General features: G+C 41.4%; 1 protein-coding gene across 1 annotated transcript in view; it reads right to left on the bottom strand.

Annotated features, from left to right (window-relative positions):
- Nucleotides 1-807: 807 nt before the first annotated feature.
- LOC127201819 (uncharacterized) overlaps nt 808-21,181 on the bottom strand; it is a 39,755-nt gene continuing 19,381 nt past the window's right edge. Inside the window, exon 4 of the mRNA XM_051160523.1 lies at nt 808-1,582. Coding sequence (XP_051016480.1) covers nt 1,394-1,582 — 189 coding nt within the window. The 3' untranslated portion in view covers nt 808-1,393. The remainder of the gene's footprint in view (nt 1,583-21,181) is intronic.

Genomic DNA, 21,181 nt, shown 5'->3' with positions numbered 1-21,181 from the left:
CTAGACCTGTATACCTAGAACCATTCTTTTTTAATGGATAACACACACACACACACACACACACACACACACACACACATCTTTAAAATCCCTCCTCTTCCGGACAGGGTCTTAATTATTCATTAATATCCTGGTACACAAGGCTTGCTGCCAACAGAAAAGCAAACACTTCCAACACCCAGGAAAATGGCTCCACCTTTTGCATCACATCTAGCTTTTGTTTTTCCAAAAGGATGACCATGAGAAGAACATTTTCTCTATTTTAAAATGCATTTTAACAGCTGGTCATGCTTTGGTTTTAAAAATGCATGAGGAAAATATTTTTATAATATTTTCAATTTAAAAGTCCCTTTTCTTGACAGCCAAGATGGCTCAGTAGTAAAGGTGCTTATAGCCAATCCCTGAGCTCAATCGCTGGGACTGACATGGTGGAAGAAGAAGACTCCTGCAAGTTTTGCACTGACAGCCATACATACCGTGGCACCCACGGTACCTCCCCCACATAAATAAATAAATGCTATAAAAATTGTTCTGTCTCCACTATTAGCTCCTTTAATGGATTTTTACAGCCCAATCTGCAACATAATTGATTGAAGTTCATCTGCATAGAGAGGGAAACTGAGGCTGAGAGAGGTGAAGGCTGAGCATTATCTGGAAGACAGAATTTCAGGCAGAGCTCCTTCAGGGTCACCACTACTCCACCTTGTTCAACTCGATTCTCAGGAAGTTTTTTTGTTTGTTTTTTTGTTTGTTTTTTTGTTTGTTTTTTGCAAAAATTCCATAGCTCATTCCAGCCTCTGTAACCGAAAGAGGGCTTTGGCTAAAGTCGCAAATGCCATTTCCCCAACATGACCTCCTGCTTATTTCCTAAGCTTACCAGGAAGGGTCAAGGCCAAAGTCAACACCTCAGCGAAGCCTCCACAGGGAAAACCCCTTGCAGCCGCCCGGAATTTGGCTCAGGAATCCATGCCATCCTGGGGCTGCAAGCCACACCCAGCCTCTGGATCTGTCCAGCCCATCAGTCACCCAGCAGGTATCCCACGCCAGCCACTCTGCTTGGCACACTGCAGACTCTTGAGCTGGGTCACTGTCACGCTGCAGTCTTTATTTCTCAGTCACGAACACACCAAATTCCTTTAGCATATCACACACTCAGGCAAACACATGACACCAGCTAAAAGCTTCACCTCAAGTCATAGCGTCAGGAGCTAGGATTAACCCTCTAAAGTCAATCTTTTAAATCCTCATATTAATCCCCCAAATCTCTTCCTGTAGTGCCAGCTCCCCATCTGCCACATCCCATAACCATCAGATGACCCTCTGCTTTCCTGATGTACCCAACACCTCTCTCCCTTCATTGCTTGGACTCTGGACGCCAGGGTCCATCTCTCACCTAACTCTCTACTAGGCAAGCTGTACCCACCTTGTCATTTACTGAAGCGTCCTCGGACCCTGTCACCGTGCCCACACGCACACCCGGTCCCCTTACCTTGCTCTCTCGGAGAGGTCCCATCTCCACACTTGCTCCCGGCTCCGCTCGCCGCCTCCGCCGCCGCCGTCCAGGAGGAGGCACCTGTGAGCACTGAGCGAGGGAGGAGACTGCACTGAGCTCCAGGCTGCGAGCCGTGGCGCTGCGGGTTCGCCGCGTCCCCGCCAGCGGTCGCGCTCGGCTCCGAGGGCGCGCCCGCCGCCCCGCCCCGCCGCGCCGGGCACGTGGTGCCCGCCGCTCTGGAGGCGCCTCCCGGTCTCCGCCTTCACCTGCGGCCCGGAACAGCTGTCTGGCACCTCAGAGCGCCGCACCCACCAGGTCGCCCGCCACGTCCCGCTCTCAGCACCCCTCCCTTTATAGCCTAGCACGACCCACTGCGGGCAGGAGGAGGTTTTTTTCACAGTGTCGCCAGCTCAGAGGTGTTCCCTGGTCTGGAATTGAGGGGGCGAGGGGTGGCGCGGGGGGGGGGGTGGGGTGGGGTGGGGTGTGCAAGTCGAATGGAGAGGCTGAGAAAAGCTGTGACATCAGATGACCAAGATGGAGAAAGAGGGAAAGTCACCCTCCCCACTCGCTGTCCCTCCGTGACCTCTAGGTTTTAAGTCAGTACAATGATTCTCTACAAAGACCCCGCCCGAGAGGTGGTGGTGGTCCTCTGTTCCTGAAACCCAGCCAAGACAACGCTACAGCTTCTGGGTTCCAGGACTCTCAAGGCTGCGGTTCTCCTTGGAGGGGTTTGCGGCAGAAGGGCCTATGGTAGCAGGGAAACACAGCTGACACCAGAAGGCAGGAGCTGGAGAGACAGCATGCAGACTCAGCCCTATTTCTACAAGTACTGTCTGACTACAAAGTGGTGTAGGGACGCAGAGGGGGACAACACACCCGTACTCCAGAAATAAAGATGAAGGCCAGGACGCCAGTCTATTCAAGCTGAGACTCTTGTTCAAGCTGGCCCTTGTTAACGGGAGGAATAATAATACCCCTCTGAAGGGCAGCTGGGAGGAATAAATGAGGAAAACAAAACAGCTGTGTCCAACTGAGAACGCAGAACCTTCCAACGGGGCGGCTAGGTTAGTTCCAGGTGGTCCAGTATCTGCAGGTAACTTTTATGTGACAGGCAGACAATGCAATTGTGGTGCAGACAAACATGTCTAAGAAGCTCAAAACGTCTTCCGAGGACAGTACGGTTGACAGTCTTGCTATGTTATGCTCAAATCTTATTCGGCCATGGACTTTCCCATGTAAAGTGACTTACACACGCCTTACTCGGGTAGAGAATATTCTAGGTAGCAGCAGCAAGAGCAGAGATCAGTCTCATCCTGACACTCCAGGGTCTGTGTGCAAAGACTGTAATTATGGGTAATGTAGTTCAAGTTGCACCATCCTGTTTGCATTCCTTTGAATACTAACTGTAAAACCCGGGAATGCACTGAGTTCACAGAAATCCTGAAGTTGGGGGGGGGATTAGTGGAATCAATTTGTTAGCTTCCTAAAACCCCAAGAGGTTGCATTCCACAAACCCTTATCCCGTTTTGATCTACTTAACAGAGACATAATCTTGGGATTCTCTGGGGACGGAACTGGTGACTACCTCATCCTTTGTAAACCTCTTTTAGTTCATCCTTTCTAAGGAACAGCCCAAGAGGATTCATACAGCTTCTTATTTCTAAAATTATGTGTCCAGGTTTGTAGGCGTTGAGATAGGAATGAACTATGGGCACTGAGAATTCCTTCTGCGTTCCATCCGTGAGAACTGAAAATGAATCGTGGGGCCCTAACAGCAGAAACTGTCCACAGAGTTATTTAGACCAGAATCTCAGAGGCAGTTTTGGCATTGTCCTCCAAACTCCTCTCTTGCTTTTCTGTGCTGCTATGGTGACCAGGGTGGCCATCCATAGTGACAGAAGCCTCACTCCATGCTACCCTGGTCACAGGACGTAAGTGTGACCACTCTCTTGTCCACCGGTCATCCTCACTCTGTCATTTAGTATCTTCTTCTGGAATCCTGTCGCTCTGAGTTATTTCAGTAGCAGGCCAACTGATGTTGCTGTTTCCAGTCACACCTATATCCTTTTTTACCTAATTAGGTTGGTTTACACACACACACACACACACACACACACACACACACACACACACACACACACACACGCGCACACGCGCGCGCTTTTATGGAAAACAAATTCCTCACAGGCTCCTTGAATTTATTTAGTTTGAATGTTTGTTTTGGTGATGTTTGCTTGTTTGTTGTTTCGGTAGTGTTGAAGACCGAAACAGAAGGCCTTGTGCTTGTTAAAGATGTTAAATCAGGTTAAACACTCTTGCTAAGAAAGTGTTTGGCCACGGTGCTAATTCTCAGCCCGCCCCCTCCCCCAGTTTTATGCAAAGCTAAGTCAAACAGTGCACCTCCACTAAACTCCTAAGAACTCCTGCAGGTAGTATTCAACCCCCCAAGATGGCACCTAAGCTTTTCAAGGTTTGCCTGCTGTGGGGTACCACTCCCTCTCCACAGGTGCCCCCCTGCCCTCCTCGCCAGCTGCTCTCCCTCCACGTCAAATAGTTGTTGCTCAAACTGTAGTTCTCTCGTTCTCTGGAGGCTTCAGGGTCTTTTCCCTCTAGACTCTTGCACACTGCTGGTTCCCTGATTATGTTGCTGGCACTCTACCCACCCATCCTCCTCCGCTCTGAGAGACAGTAAGTTTAATTTTAGACAGCTTCTTCCAGGAACCCTCCCCGGTCCCTCCAGGGCACCTGTGCTTACCCTAGGAGAGCTGTCAAGGTCCTATTTCAGAACCCATCCACTCACTTGTCTTCATCATGGGTTGTAGGCAGTACCTGGCATGATTTCTTCCAAACAGTAGCACCAGTGCATGACTGCCCCAAGCAAATGAGTGCTTAAATGAGTGAATCCCACAACCCCATCTAGGGCCCACTGGTACCGGGTGAAGAACACAGACACAACTTGTGTTTAGCAAATGACTCGGATAAAGCTGCCTCCAATATGTCTTTGTATTTAATGATGGGATGTGTGCCTAAAAAAAAATCCAACATGTGTTCAGTGAAAGCTTTTACTGCAGAAGTGCAGGCATTGAGAGGCTGTGCAGTAGCCTTGCTGTCACCATAGCAACCTTACTGAGGGAAAGGCTGATGGCTTACTGTTCAGATGGCTCTTAGCTGTGTACTTTTGGAAACCAAGCCCTGTTTTTCTGCTGTTCTAGAAGGCAAGTTTTTACAAATAGTCACACCTTTGTTGCCTTTAATTTCATTCAAGTGTTTCTCATCATTAGGAGAAATGTAACATTTGGATTATAGCATCAAAGAGATATAATCTAATATAGCTTAAGATATTCACATTTCACCTGCCCATTATTATGAAGCATTTTCATTTTATACTTAAACATGTTATTGTTCTGTTTTTAGATTTTGTGTCATCTTCTGGAAGAAGAAGAAAAAAAAAGTGTTTCTTGGATTTAAAAAAAGATATCAATTGCTTTGGAAGGTTTGAACCTTGAGAGATTTTAAATAATATACTTACCCAAGCCTGGCAAGAACTCTAGGAAATAAGGTCTTATGGATTGGGAGGAAAGCAAAGTTTATATACTTACTTCCCAGATTTAGGAATTCTTTATGTGAAAATTGCAATTGAATGATCTATACTTTTAATATGCAGAGAACTTTACATTTCCTGAGCCCTCTCACATAATATAATCTTAAACGAGTCTCACAAAAACCCTGTGACATGTAAGTGGCCCATTGATGAAGTCAGATGAGTGAGAAAGGACAGGTTTTTATTGACACAGACCCCCACCTCCCCCAGACTGAAAACTTCATAGAAAAGACAATATGTATGCACTGCCAGAGAGAAACGTTTGCAGCACACAATCCTACACACCTCATGGTCCTACACATTTCATTCCCTTTCCCTCACATCTCACCTGTGTACGCTGGGGCTGCCTTGGACTCAATCACGGCTGACAAAGCGCGGTCTCCTAATCCTATCAGCTGTGCGAGCAAGCAAGCGCTGGCTGCCGTCTCTCTGGGTGACCCGATGGTGGGGGATCTGCACAGCAACAAGGAGCAGCTGACGTGCTTTACAACACGTCATGAAGAAAAGAAACTGCATTCTGGGGCATCCTGGGATTTTTTTTTTTTTTTTGTGGTGGGGTGGAGACCCATATTTTTCTTACCAGGGAGAGAGCTGCCTGTTTTCCTGTAAGAGCTTGTGTGAGTGATCCACTCTCCTCTTATTGTATGTGTGTTATTGTTAAGCTGTGGTTAAGGCATTTAGATGATGTAAACTCAGGGTTAGGATTGTGTAAGATCACTCCCTCAGGAGTGGGCCCAGAGAGTACTTGGGGCAGAGGGGAGTGGGTAACCTGAGGCAGCGTGGCACGAACAGTCATTGGGTTTGGAGCGTGCCAATTATCTAGGCTCTGCAAATGAGTTTTCAGTTAGAGATGCTTCTAAGTGAAGGATGGAAATTGAGTGAAAGTCCATGTGAAGAGGCAGAGGTTCGGGCCTGGGGACTTGGAGGCACAGAGGATGTAATATATACATATATATATATATATATATATGTATATATATATATATATATATATATATTTTTTTTTTTTTTCCTTTCTGCCTGTCTAATGGGGGACTCAGATGTGAGGTAGCTTCTCATGTCATGCTATCTGATGTTGGTGTCCTTTTGTCCATTTGCAAAAATAGGGGGAAAAAAGCTTAGCCAAAACATAGGAACGGTGGCTGTATTAAAGTGGGAACACAGGGTGGGACAAGCAGGTGTACACTGATTGGGACAATGGATTCAAATGACTGAAAATTAGATGCTCGGAATGGCTGAGTATAAAGCTGGGCTTCCAGGTGGGAGAAGGCCGAGTCTGGACATTTCCCTAATGAACTGCCTCTGATGACTAGGCAATCCGTGGGCCTCGAAGATTGACTGAAAGGGCACAGGAAGTCATCTATGAGGTAGGCACCGGAAGGCCTGAATCCAGATGTGGAGTTCTGGGCCTGAAGGGGCAGACCTTCCTGTCTTGAGAGTCTGGAGCTATGAGAAAGGGCAGAGGAGAGTCCCCTGACTCAGCAGCAAAGCTTCCCAGGCAGGAGATGAAGGGAGGAGGCCAAGACTTTTCATATCTGTCAGGTACCTCATCTAGGGGCCCCGAGAATAGATTTGGCATCCATATCAGTCTAGGCTTAGAAAAGGCATTTATAGTGCCTTCTCAGGAAGCAAACGTATAGCTAGAGCTGAGCTACATTAAGGATTTGTTTTCCTTAATATAATCCAAGTCTTTGATTTTTCACTTTTACCACCATCCGCTTTCTAGTAAACACCCTTTTAAAAATAATTCTGCTCTTCTCCCCGCCCCCTCCGTTCCCCTCCTCTGCTAGAAGATGGCGGGGCGGGAGAGGGGACGGCGGGGGGGGGGGGGGGGTGTGGCTCGGGGAGGGGGGAACGGGCGGCTAATTTGGAAATTTCTACTCAAAAGACTATAGTGTTCTTGCAAAACAGAACAGAGTGCCCCTAGTGGCTAACTGCTATGACAGCTGTTGCAGGAGCCTGGGGAGTTAGGGAGCTCTTTGTCGGCCTGGAGAGACAAGGAAGGAGGTGGAGGTGGGAGCCTTGGGGAAGCTGTTCCGGAGAGAACTGCAGAGAACTGAGAGCCAAGTGCACCTCTGCAGTGGTAGAGCTGAGGGCAATCTCCATTGCTGCTTTATTCCCGAAACCGGCTGTGCTATTGTTGTCAACCATTTCTCTTCATTCCTGTCATCTTGTGACCTAGTGAGAGTAAACGAATGGCTTTGCTGTGACCTATCTCCTCCCCAAGCTACTGCAGAAAAAATCGGTAAGAAAATAAACCTAGGTGCGGGAATCTAGCCTATGTTGCCTCAGCTTTCCACGTGTCTTCTCTAGCCACTTCTAGGAAGCTGTGTAGTCAAAGAAAAAAATCATTTGAAAGAAATAACTTTAATAATTTTACGGATCTTGATATTTCATCATCTGAAAAAATTAGCTCTAAATAAAAGGCTAAGATTGTTCATTATTTCATTAGCCTAATATTTATGACCCCACAGTCCTTCCTGTTAGCTCTCTTTTTCTTCTGTTCTTCAGGCTTATTTATTGTGGAACAAAACAACATCAAAATGAGAATAAAACTCTAAGTAACCTATGGCATTTGGGGGGTCTGTGGATGCCGTTGGGCCTGGATGCTTTGATGACTACCATGGTATGGAGTGTCCCTTGTGTTCCCAAAAAGTCATTCACCTCCACTGGTTCTCTGATTGGCAGTGACTTGAGATAGGGCTCTCAGGCCTGTCCCCTGCAGACACACCATTGAGGCTACTGCTGAGAAGCCTGGACGGTCCATCATGGCTTCCTCCCCCTGACCCTGGTAGCAGCTGTAGTAGAAAAAAAAACCTCTAGGATGAGCTGCCTGGTAAAGAGTTAGTAAAATTAAGACTGGAGAAATGACCTTGAATTAGAGGTGGCGTCTGTTTTTATATTAAGAAGGCTAGCTACTGGCCGCCTTCACCTGTGATGCTCATTCAAGAGGCAGCAGGAGAAAGAAATGAGTTTCCTGGTCTGCATAGAGGTTTGTGATGAGTGGTACATGAAAGATGCGAGGGCCCTGGACTAGAGTCAATTGTTTGCCTTCTTCTGACTGTGCCACCTGACTGGAGTTGTTAAAGGAACCCCTAGGACTCAGCGGGGTGTAAGTGTGGGTTTGTAGAAAAGGAAGAGTTAGTTGCTCCAGTTAATGTCTTTGAGCAAATTAAGTTCTCTCAGTTTCATTTTCACACCTATAAAATAGACTTAATAATAGTAATTAGCTCGTAATGCTGTTAGAAGGATTCGACAAGTCTAGTGTTTATGCCTGGCATATGGGTAGAGCTTCCTAGCTATCCGCTCACCCTCAGCTCAATGCTCTACCACTGCTGCCTTCTGCTTGCTTGTTTCACATTTGTCTCATCTTGAAGATCTTCATTCTTAGTAATACTTGCATGGATTGTTATACCAAAAGAGCGACATGGAGTTTCACATTGGAAAAGAGGTTGACAAGCCATCCCTACCAAAGACAGCTAAGGAGGGTTAAATAGAAGGGATGGTGATGGGCCACACATCTATCATCCATCCGTCCTCTCGTCTAACTGTGGTATTGATGTTCCTAATCGGAGCTTGTGTCTTCTGTTCTTTAGGGTCTAACGGAAGCGTGGGCATAACTGTGACAGACCATCCGGGGAGTTGGTTGGCACCGTGTCAGGTAGATGCCAAGGGGACTTGGCAGGATTTTAAGTTAGACTGGGAGCTGAGGCAACTAGGGCTAAATTTTGAGATGAGTTTTGAAGAAGGAAGAGGTTCGATTCTGGTTTCTTGAGGGTTCTCTTTACTTCATTAATTCCCCCCCCCCCCGTTTTCTTCTTCTTCCTCTTCCTCCTTCTCCTCCTCCCTTTTCCCTCTCCACCTCCATTCTCCCATCTCCTCTTGCCTTTTTTTCCTGTCTCCTTCTGTCCCTCTACCTCTCTTTTTATTCCTTTTCCTTTGGCCCCTTTCCTCTTCCTCGTTTCTTCCTACTTTGCAAAAAAAAAAAAAAAAAAAAAAAAAAAAAAAAATCTGCTGAAGTAGACAGAAGCTTTGAGTTTCTTGAGGCATCGCTTACTGTCTGTAATCTTTGGGGGAATAAAGAGTCTATCTGTCTCAGAGTCTTGACTGAGTACAGTATGTAGTGTCTCAATCAGTTTTTGCTAACTATTTAAAAATTTTTTTAAGTTAAAAAAAAAAATTAAAATTGTTTAAAAACTTTAAGAGGACCATGTTATACTGCCACCTATTGGTTCATTGGTGAAATTTCACTTGACATCTAGGTTTGTAAGGAAATCTTCATAGCACTTTCAAACTTTGTCAGCATTGTTTCAGGAAAGCTTTTAAAATGTAAGGCTATATAACTGTATGTCTGTGAGTGAAATAGCCTGTGGGAGAATGAGGAAGTGTTCCTTCTCATTAGGCAATGGTTTCTTCTGCTCTGTCATGAGCTATATCAGACAAGTTAGCATTCCTAAATCTGCAGCTTTATTTGTAAAGTGCATATGCTGTCTACTTTCTAAGTTTTTTTTCAAATATTGAATTCTCTAACACATACACAGAAAACTTATACAAGTTCAGGATTCCACTAAGGGCTAGTTTTCCTTCCTTTCTTTTCCCCTCTCCCAATTATTAATAACCCTGAAGAAAATTAGCTATAGGATTCAATTTTAGCTACTCAGTGAGCTGGATCCTTATAAATTGATAATGACAATCTCCAGACAGCCCTTATTTTATCTGTTCCAACGTGTCTGTTTGCATAAAATTAATAGGCTTGATATTTTTAAGTTGATGTTTTTAGAGCTGTTAAAGTTTCATAGAAAGATTAAGTAGGGAGCGTAGAGAGTAGCCATCAACACCCATATTAAGCTCCCCCCTTTTTTCCCAAAATTTTGGGTGCAACTTATTCCCTACTTGCTTGCTTGATTAAATATAAACACACTCTCCTTTTGAGGAATCTGAAAACAAGTGTAAATTCAATGGATCTACCCCACCTTCCAAGCCCTCATCTGTTTGGTCCTCTGTGTCTCAACACCCCAACTCCCAGAACTTTCTCAGATAGACTTAACAAGGCCACTTGAAGCTGTGCAGAAGGAACCCCATGGCCCACTGAACACACAGTATTGCTTGCTCTTGCTCTCCAGCTGCTTGTGGGACAGGTGGCAACCGTTTTATGATGTGCAATCAGTGTTACAATGTTACTTCCTGTTCACTTCAGCGTCTGTTGGAACTTTTCCCCAGCCTATGACTGCTCCTCATGCAGGTGCCCTTAGCCATTGGTTGACAGACAAACTAGAAGGAACAGAAGAACTTTCCATCTCTTACTTCCAGTCCTGTAAATTTGCCTGCCTCTACCCCATTGCTCCTATTTCCCCTTGTTGTTAGTTTTGTTCCCCCCTGACAAGGGAAATTTTTATGCCTGAAAATTGAGTCCTATCCTTTCATGCCTTGTAAGGGAAAGTATCCGATCGGTTAGCCCTTCCTTGAGGTTTTATTTCCTTGTCTTTAAAGTAGAATAATCATATCTGTGCTTTTCTGAGCACTGGCAGAACTAATATACATAAAGAGCAGAGGGGAACTCCCAGTGTACTGTAAGCACATTGTTGGCTGTGAGCTGTTTCTAGGTATCCTTCAACATATGTTTCCATTGGACATTTCATACCAGGATTTAAACATGGTGAAACATTCCCTGATGAAATAGGCGCTTCACCAATGTTCTCAACGTCCCTGAGTTCGAGTCCTGTCGCTCGCCCCTCTTCCCCTAGCAGCACACTTCTGCGATGAAGGGTGAGCTGGGTAGACCATCTTCCCTATGACACTCCACTCGAGTATTGGCTATTTTTAGCTGGAAGATCTTGCCCTAAATCACAGATTCCCTCTGTGTGGTTACTCTCATGGTTAGTTTCTACAGGAGTCCTGACTTCTGATCAGCATTTGGAGTAAGCACTACTCCTTTTTTTTTTTTTTTTCAAATATATACTCCGTCTTCTGATTTTCTCCTACTTTTCAGCATGTGTTTAGCCCATTCTTTAAACATTGATAGTGGCTTTTCATTCATTCATCCTACCTTTTCTCTCTAGGTAATGCTTATCTTTTCAATTCAATGACTATTTATAGGCAGGGCATCTATAAATTCTATAATACATCTATTACAACATTTTCCACAATCCACTTGGCTATCTGGGCTTATATGTCCCAAAAGGCCCGCAAACGCACTCTATTCCTAGCTGAATTTATGACCCTTCCTCTGCAGGTGGATCTTCCTTCTGTATATTTTAAGGTAAGAAATGGTTTCACCCAGGGATCTTGGTAGGTCTATTAGCTCTTTTGTCTACTACATTTCTACAAAGAATTGTGCCATTTTTTCTTACCTCCTAATTATCTTTAAATGACTCCATTTCTCCATGTCTCTTTCTTCCCCAATCTTCACCTGGCCTCCAAGCCTTGTCCACTAGACTATATTCTTAAATTATAACCAAAATGTTTTTTTTTTTCCCAGGTGCACAATTGGCCACCGTTGGTCTACTTTGGCTCAGTCAGACCCAAGTAAACCCTTTCTATGCTTTCCCGTGCGTACGCCCTCCTGATCTAGCCCTGGCATCACACTGTGGCCTCTCACAAAGGGTCCCTCTCCCTGGAGCTCTCCTTATAGCCCCTGCTTCCCACCCAGAGCCCATGGCTAGTTTCTCTTCCTCTTCAAATACATTCATCAGACAACCGCATTTCCTCAAGCCAGGAAGCTTATTCTTGTTTCTTGAGATTAAGATAGGAGAAAATGATTTCTGTTTAAAAATACGGTCTGTATTTTTGCATGGTTGTATAGTACAGTGGAAAAATAGAGCCACGTGCATGATATGATAATCAGAAGCCAAGTTCGCTTTGGGGCTTCTCACATGAGTTGAATAGCAATTCAAAAGAATTTTTAAGTAAGCAAGTGAAAATAATGATTTCCAAATTGGTATAACTTGAAAAGCTTCTGCCTCAGAAAATACATATATTTTTTCTTGTGTATTATAAAATATTAATCTTGGCTTCATTTTTAATGGGTTCAATTCTCTTGAGTGAGAATTCAAAGATATGCTTTGAAAAACTATTCCCCTGATTCCTTGTTATGGATTTTCCTCCTCTTTTCTCCTATTGCTTATTAGAAGTTTAGTATTAAAATAGAAATCAGTCCTAGACAAGGGGTTATTTAAAGATTCTAGCATTTAATTAAATTTTTTTGTCATAATAAACTCAGGCTAGTGTAGTATTTTCATATATATGTACATATATGTATGGTTTAAATAGACCTATTTTGAAACTTGGAAAAATAAGGAATAGTTACCAAGGCAAGTAATATTAGAAAAATTCACACTACAAGTCTACTTTAAATATTCTTTGAGAGTAGTCAGTGCTCCAATGCTTGGGATACTAAGTATAGATGTGTGAATTTGCTAAAGTCAGCGTGCTTGTGGTGGCCATTGTAAACACCCAGAAGTTTCACATCTAAATTACTATTTTTATTTCTATCTACTCTCATGACAATAGTCTTATCCACAAATCTTTAAGTTTATAAATACCTCTGTAGGAAGAGAATGTGGAAAAAAGGAAAATAAAGAATAATCAGAGTTAAGGATCTTCTGGGTTTTTTTTGTTGGTTTGTTTGTTGCCTTTTAATTATGACAAATTGGATATTTGAAAAATATTGTCTTAAGTAAAGAAGGCTATTCGTCTTTAAATACAATAAAGATGAAGTCAGTGTCTCTGACATTTGTCCCTAGGAATTGGCTAACAGTTACACTTTTACTAAATATAAATCTTATATCTTGAATCCAAGACTATTTTTTTTAATTAGTGATTTTTATTTATTCCACAAATATAAATTGAACCTTTGCTATTTACCAAGAACCCCAGTAAATGTTGGGAGAAAAATAATCAATTTACCATGATAAAAGAAATAAGTATAATTTCTTAATTTTATTTGACTCCTTTGCATGGGGCCCAAGCAATGTTTGGACTGTTATGTGACCATAGAAAATAGAGTGAACAGTGAATGTTACCCAAATACTAAGCCATACTGTGGGGTGGGTAATTTGTTTGGTTTTGGGGGTGGGTTGGTGATACTTTTAAATTAGATGTTTAATTATAATTATTTTAACATAGGATGAACACATGAATCATTTAATATTAGTATAAAGACCCACTTCCAATTATAAACTATCTTTTAAGATAAACCAAGAATAAATTCACACAAAAATATGACAAAAGTAATACCAATCAACCTGAAATGTGTTAATTTTTTCAAGTTAAAAGTTGTGATCATATGAAAATTACATCGTTAAAAAATAGTTCTTAGCTGAACCTTTTGAATCCCTTTTCCACAGGGCATTGCTGTTTCTATAAATAATAAAACTAGCATTAGTAAACATAACCCTTTCTTCATTTGCTTTGGTAGTAGTTCTAGTATCATTGTTATTATTATTATTATTTTTTTTTGCCACAGACCACTTAGTCCTCTGTAATTAAAGAAATATGAAGGGGTATAGTTTGTTCACATAGGAGATTGAAGCAAAAAATGCCATTGTGGTTATTCTTTAAAACCAAGGTTTTCTGGTTGTGTTTTTGCCCAAAGGTAAATTGTCTGACTTAATGATTAGCAAGAAAGGGCTGCCAGCCAATCTTCTGTGCTGGGCTCAGTGTGTATGTCCTTGCTCAAGCATTCTGTTCCCGCACTCTGACTTCATCGTTTCCACTGTTATCGTTGAGACTGGAAATGGCTGCAGAATACAAATCATATGATAAATATTTGGGATTCTGTCTTTGTGGTTTTTCAGCACCGCTGCCAAACTTCTTGCCTAGAGAGCTGTGTGAGGCTTTTCAATCTGAGACCTTTGAGCAATCCTGGTTTCTTGCCAGCTGGGAGGCATCCACATGATTGAATTGCGGCAGCCCTTCAAAGAGATTAATAAACATTTCTAGTTCTTTGCATCTTTCTAAGCCTTGTTTATTTGTTGATAAAATTTTATGCTCAATAACTTTAAATACCAGAATCCATCTTCTTTAAATGGATTCCAAATGTGATGCCCTGAATTTTGAATAGTATTAGTTTAAATGAGGGATCTTTCTCTGTTTTCTTTTCTTTTCTTTTTTTTTTTTTTTTGTATCACAATTTTATCCTCCATTTAGTCTGATAATACTGGAAGGAACTGCCTTAGCGTTCACTCTTTATTCACTGGGTTTCCCCTTCCCCAAATCTCTTTATGGCACTCTAGCACATTCCAAGAAATGATTTGAGAATAGCCCATCACATTGCCCTTCATGGAGTTGGAGATTAGATCTAATATCTCAATTATGAGTGGGATGTGTGGGGCACATGCTAGGTTCTCAAACCTAGCTCTTTCGGCCCAAAGTTCCGAACACCTCTACCACCCTTCCCCGAAACAGCGTGGTCAGGTTTGTCCCCAGCCTAGCCTTGCTCCCTACTCTGGGTACCAAGTTCTGGGGTTAGTTTGCTTTCTCTTGTTGTGGTAAGCTTTGTAACCAAAAACAACTTGGAGAGGAAAGGGCTTATTTCATCTTACTTTTAAGTTAAAGCCAGAAAGTCATGAGAAAGGCCTTTGCTTGTCCTATTTCTTTTTCTTCTATCTGGTTTCTTTGGGATTGTCAAACCTGTTTCTACAAAGACTATGATTTTTCAATTCACAATGACAAAGGGAGACTATCTAATGTAAGAGAAATTAGTCTGGCAAAAACTAAGTCAACAAAACTGGTGTTTTAAATTTGTTTAGAATGCTGAGGCTGTAGCTGAGTGCTTGCCTATTCTTTGCAAGGGTCTTCATTTGATTCCTGGCCACACCAAAAAAGAAAAAGAAAAGAGAAAAGAAAAGAAGGAAGAAAAAGTAGGAAGGAAAGAATGAATGAAGAAAGGAAGGAAGGAAGGAAAGAAAAGTAAAAGTAAAAGAAAAATCAAAAGCCCATACAGAGGTGATGGTGCATGCCTGTAATCCTAGCACTCAGAAAGTAAAGCCAGGAGGTCATCCTTTGCTTAAATTCCCAGGCCTGCCTGGGCTATATGAGGGCCCATCTCAGAAAAACAAATAAAGACACACACACACACACACACACACACACACACACACACACACACACACATATTCATAGGTAGCAACTCTATAAATAAATAAGGCAAGTGACTGAAGTTAGATAGACTTTTCCTGCTCACATGGGTTAGAAACTTCTTTTTATTTGGAGGTTAGAAGGAATGCTGGGGCTGGAGAGAGGCGCCTTACAGCTGCCTATAACTCCAGCTCCAGGGGATCCAACACCCTTACACAGACATACATGCAGACAAAACACCAGTTCACATAAGATAAAAATAAATAATAAATCATTAAAAAAGAATCAATGACATCACTCATTAAAACAATGCACTCATTTGCATACACTCCAATCTGAGAGCAGCTTATGATTTTGTTTCTGTTTGTTTATTTATTTATTTATTTTTGTTTTGTGAGAGGTAATATTATTCTGTTACCTGGGTTTGAAGTCCTGGCCTTCCTGTCTCATTGTCTTAAGTAGCTGGGATTATAGGCTTCTGTGACTGCATACATAGGGCACCTTCTTAAGAACTGTGGTGCTGGAGATTTAGGCCAGTGGTAAAAACACTTACTTTGCATAGATAAGACTCAAGGCTTTATGTTCACTTCTCAGAATAATCTTTTGCGTTCACCCACTTGGTCTCTTTTCAGCTTAATAGTTTAATGTTTGGTAAGGCAACCTCACTGACATAGGGCATCTTGGTGACTTCTGGGTCAACCAAGATCACCTGTGTTTTCGTAGCCTTGTGTTTCCAGTAAGTAAGAAAGAAATGTGCTCTCTCATTAGGGATCATTAGATCTGATTCTCTCAATAGTGCGAATAAGGTCACCCTCTGAAGAGCGATTTTCCTTAAGTCTATAATAGGTGTCTAGTTTGACAATAGGAAAAAAAAAATAGTCAGGGATATTTCCTGCTAACCATGTAGGCGGTGAGAAACCACATGGCAACCTGCTGCCTCTTGTGTGCATTAGTACCCGTGGAAATTCTTTTTGACATTACCTAGTTCAAGTTTTCCAAGTGACCGTGGTAAAGGGTTTTTCAAAGGTGATCACTTTTGTTGCATTTCACTGCCTCTGTTTATTTGTACTGTTCTGTTCCGGCAAGGAGTCCAGGGTGCACTGGCGAAGGCAGTTCTGTCTTTCACACTGGTCCAATTTGCATTTTTTTTCTTCTGCACACAGAGAACAAAAACAAATTTGCTCATCACAACCCTAGCACGGGGTCTGCAGAGGCTCTTTAGTCCTGCTTGCCCCGTTATTTCTCGCCACTCAGCTGTTCTCTTCCATTTCTGAGTTTTACTTTGTTTCTCCCCCTGTCCTCCTGCCCCAAATCTTACTGCTTTTTTGCATGGTCAATCAAGAGTAATCTGGTGAATTGTCAGTGTAAGAAGGCCCAAAATAAATATTGAGAATTATTATATTCAAAATGCACATAGTTCTTTAAAATGATTTTTCAAATCTTTTTTTTTTTTTAATGGCTATTGATAAAATCCCAACTACATTTGCCGTGTGGAGATACAAATGTAGGGAGGAGAGAAAAGGGTTTTATAATGTTTTTCACCAAATAGCCAATTATCCAAATATCACTGGCAAACGACTGCATTATATATACCTAATTCTGAGACACATTTGGGCATAAATCACTTGACTTGGCTTATTTTAATAAAAAAAATGTATAGTTATTTTCCCATGTTGATTCCAAGTGTAAAATAAAACCCAAGCTTCCATGTTGTTTGCACATTAGAAAGGAGGAAGGCATTCTGGTTAGGCTGGGAGGAAAATTGTCTTAGTTATACATTTTCAGGGAGTGTCATCAGTAGTCCAGGCTGGCTGCAAACTTGATAGGTAGTGGAGAGTGATTTTTAACTTCTGATCCTCCTGGCTCCACCTACCAACTTGTAGAGTCACAGGCACGCACAGTCATACCTGGTTTATGCAGTATGGATAATTGAACTCAGATTTAGTGCATGCCAGGCAGGCATTCTACTGAATGAGCCAGAGTAGACAGTCTCTAGACATTTTAGAAAAAAAAAATGTGATTTTAGCTTTAATACATGATTTATATCAGTGCTATGCTGACAGGTAGCAAGCTAGTGTAATGTTCGTTTCTTTAACTGCCTACACCAAAAGGATAAGCATGCAATAAACTTTCTCTGAACTGTGTAGTTACATATGTTAGTATTATATCTCATCTCAAGTACTCCAACCAGGGTTCACAGCTGTTATCTAACATCTTCCTGTTCACACTAGTTACTTCCTATGTCTCAAATGAGAACGTATTTCCTTGGGCTCACTGGCTGGTTAAGATATGCTGATTGGTGAGCTCTGGGCCAATGAGAGATGTTCTTTTGGAGTGATAGACACCATTTCTGAGGATGACAGTTTTCCTCTGGGCTCCACATGCGTGTACACACACTCACACACACATAATTTAAAAAGCATTAGATATAGCAAAAAACCCAAGTGGTTAGCATATGATATGTATCCAAATAGTATCATGGGTATCATTAATAAGACTAATAAAAACATAGTATGATTACTTGAGCTAATTCAATGGGCCATTACTCATTTTGCACAGTGCTAATCATGGTATTTTCTGGCCACTGTAAATCACATACATATCAACAATAAAGAAAAAGTTTGAAATTTTAAGTAAATTAATTATTTGTACAATGGCCCTAATTTAAAAAAAGATGTTTGTTGATTAATGGCATCTTACACTGCTTCCCAATGTATTGCTTAACATTCAGTCTTGTATCATGCCTAGAAAAAGAGGTACTCTATTGTAAAAAAAAAAAATTAATTGTAGTATGTATTTTAAAGAATCTTTTTTTTTTTTTTTTAATGTATTCAGTGTTCTGTCCGAGTGTATGCCTGAATGCCAGAAGAGGGCACCAGATCTCATTATAGATGGCTGTGAGCCACCATATGGCTGCTGGGATTTGAACTCAGGACCTTTGGAAGAACACACAGTGCTCTTAACCTCTGAGCCATCTCTCCAGCCCATGTATTTTAACTTAACTCAAAAATTTCATTTCAACATGAAATCAATATTTTAAAAAAATCAATAAATGTTTCTGGGGAGCCAATACTTCAAAACAGGATTCACTTGAGTTGAGCCACATGTCACGTTCTCAGTGAGCACAAGACATATGTCACTACACTGGACAGCACACTCCATGTATTGGCAGTAATCTTTACAGAGGTTAATTTGTAGAGTTTTCTAATAGATTTTACCCTAACCAAAAGTTTTAAATGGTTGGAAGTCTGTTTTGTGGGTTTGAAGGAATATGTATTTCTTATTTTGACTGGATTATTATTTTTTCCAGAATGTCGTGTTTATTTATTTAAAAATGCACTTTTTTTCTTGTTTTTTGTTGTTGCAGTTTTTTTTCTTTTTTTTTTATTAATTTATTCTTGTTACATCTCAATGTTTATCCCATCCCTTGTATCCTCCCATTCCTTCCCCCCCTTTTTCCCATTATTCCCCTCCCCTATGACTGTTCCTGAGGGGGATTACCTCCCCCTATATATAAAAATGCACCTTTAATGCCCACTTTTCACTATGTTTTTTTCCCATTTTGGCATGGATTTAAAAAATTACTTTTCTTTATATTTTTACATATACATTTATATTATTATACATATATACAATAAACTATAGGAAGAAGAACCATGACACAATCAAGAATTATATAAATGTTATATTCTTAGTGTTTTGGCTATTTGTATTTGGCAACTTTGAAAAAAATATCTTTTCTATCTTGGTACATTTAAAATTCTGAATGTAAATCAATATCTATCATATTTCATAGTTATCAATTTAAAACATCTATCTAGACTTAAAAACACCTTAACTCCTAAACAACTAAGCTTAATTGTAAAACTAAACTATCTGGTCTTCAACCCCATCAGAGACTTGAGAAGGAATAAAATTGACTTGATTTAAAAGAGAAAGATTGGTTTAAAAGTGACAGGCTCAATTCTCCCTCCAAATAATCTAATTAATGCAAGAAAATTAATGGAAAGTTCTCTGTTGATGTATCTGAGAAGGTAAGAAAAGTCACTGGCTTTGTGACAAATAGAGTCTTCAGCCTATGTCAGCTGACGTGTATCCATGTACATGTTCCGTGAAACTATTTTTCATTTTTTAAAAATTATAACTGACTTCTCATGCTGGTGCAACCTCTTCACACTTCATCACATTTCTAAATCAGCGCCCATGTCACAGTGAAGATTTCATGTGCTGAAGGCACTGTACCAATTCTCCTCGAACACATCTATTTTAAAGTACAAAGTAGTTTTATTCACGCCTCCAATTTTGGATCCACTAAAGGCATTTGGATTTGGGGAGAGGCAAGATGCCTGCTGTTCAACTTTTGCACAAATTTTGTTTACTGAGAGCTCCCATATTTCTTGCTACGTTTCCAAAGCACATTAAATCCCCCACTGGAAACCGAGTGCCTATAGCACACTCTGTAAATAGGAGCATCGAGAAGCAGGCAGATCTCTGTGAGTTCGAGGCCAGCCTGGTCTACAAAGTGAGTCTAGGACAGCCAAGGCTACACAGAGAAACCCTGCCTCAAACAAACAAACAAACAAGATGGCTACTCCTGCCACGCTTCTGAGTGGAGGGCACTATGCCAACAGCAGGGACAGAACGGGGATTGGGAGTGAGAAGTCCAGCAACAGGACCCGTCCTCTGAGACTCCACGCCTTCATTCCGAGGCTCTGAATCTCGGTGTGATAATCTCACTGAGCTGAGCAATACCTGTCTGTGAGGCTTTCTTCTCCACGTTGGAGGATGTTCAGGAGAATTTCCAGCTCCTATTCATTAGCAAGCACTTCCCCCAAACTCAGCTACATAGTGACCAAGTCAGAAATCTTTCCAAATCACCAAATGTCTCTTGGGAAATGAGACTTTTTTTTTTTTTTTTTTAGCTGAGGGCCAAGGCTCAAAATTAGTTATTTAAAATGTAGCATTTTCTTTAACACACAGCGTCATGGTAACTAATTAGATAATTTTGGAGACATTACATTCTTCTAAGCAATTACAGCCTTTAGGAGACACAGTAGCCCCCACATGGTATTCGTTCTCTTCTGCCCTGCCTTCTTAATCCCAGTGGTCTCTGTTTACCTAGTCATGTAATTTAATGGTAAATGCCTCATTTTATCTGGAATTGGTTTAAATATGAGCATCTCAACTTTCATATCAAATCCATTGTCTCATACGACAGAGGCTGAGAGGATGTAACTGCTCTTGGATATGTGTTTGGAGTTTACTGAAGTGGATTCCCAGTGACCTGCACCCCGTAACTGAAGTACAAAGATCATGTCACTACCACCAGCCAGGAAGCGCTAGAAGAAATTGGGATAATTTGTGTCTTAAGTAATACCACAAACCTCTCCACCTCCATAAAATAGGACCAATGAGCAAAATCGCAAAACAAATTTTGTATTTCTTTCTTTGGTCCCTTAAAGTGAGCTCAAACAAAGCATTTTAGCACATCCATTTTCTGTTAGATGAAACACTTTGATAGTTAAAAAAATTAGTATTCATAGAGGGTAATAAATGTGTATTGTATTCATTTTGCTTGTAAATTTTCTTTGAATGGCAGAATAGGTTGACAAATGTGGTATAGGGCAAGGAAAATAGAACACAGAGGAGGCTAGGCTAGGTCTGTTTTCCTGAATTTGGTATGCATATGAGCGTACCAATTTTAACATAAAGTCAAATATCCATACCACAGAGGCCGAGACCATGTGTTACACTGTTTAAACTCTCCTTGATGTAGTTCAAAGGTGTGCAATTCATCAAACTTCTTCAACGCTGGTTGTTTGCTTTAACAAAAGCCTTAAAGAATTATTAGTCTAAGTACTGATATTAAAGCTGTCATTTACTGAAAAACACTGTGCCAAGCTAAACAGATGCTCACCCATCGAGCACTGAAGTGTTGCTTGAGATGAGGGTTACAGCCTACATCTGACAAGGAAAAGGAGGCTCCAGGTGCTGAAATTGTTTGTAGAAGA

This window comes from Acomys russatus, chromosome 17 (assembly GCF_903995435.1).
Source record: "Acomys russatus chromosome 17, mAcoRus1.1, whole genome shotgun sequence".
Taxonomy (NCBI): domain Eukaryota; kingdom Metazoa; phylum Chordata; class Mammalia; order Rodentia; family Muridae; genus Acomys; species Acomys russatus.
This window is presented reverse-complemented; position numbering and strand designations above follow the sequence as displayed.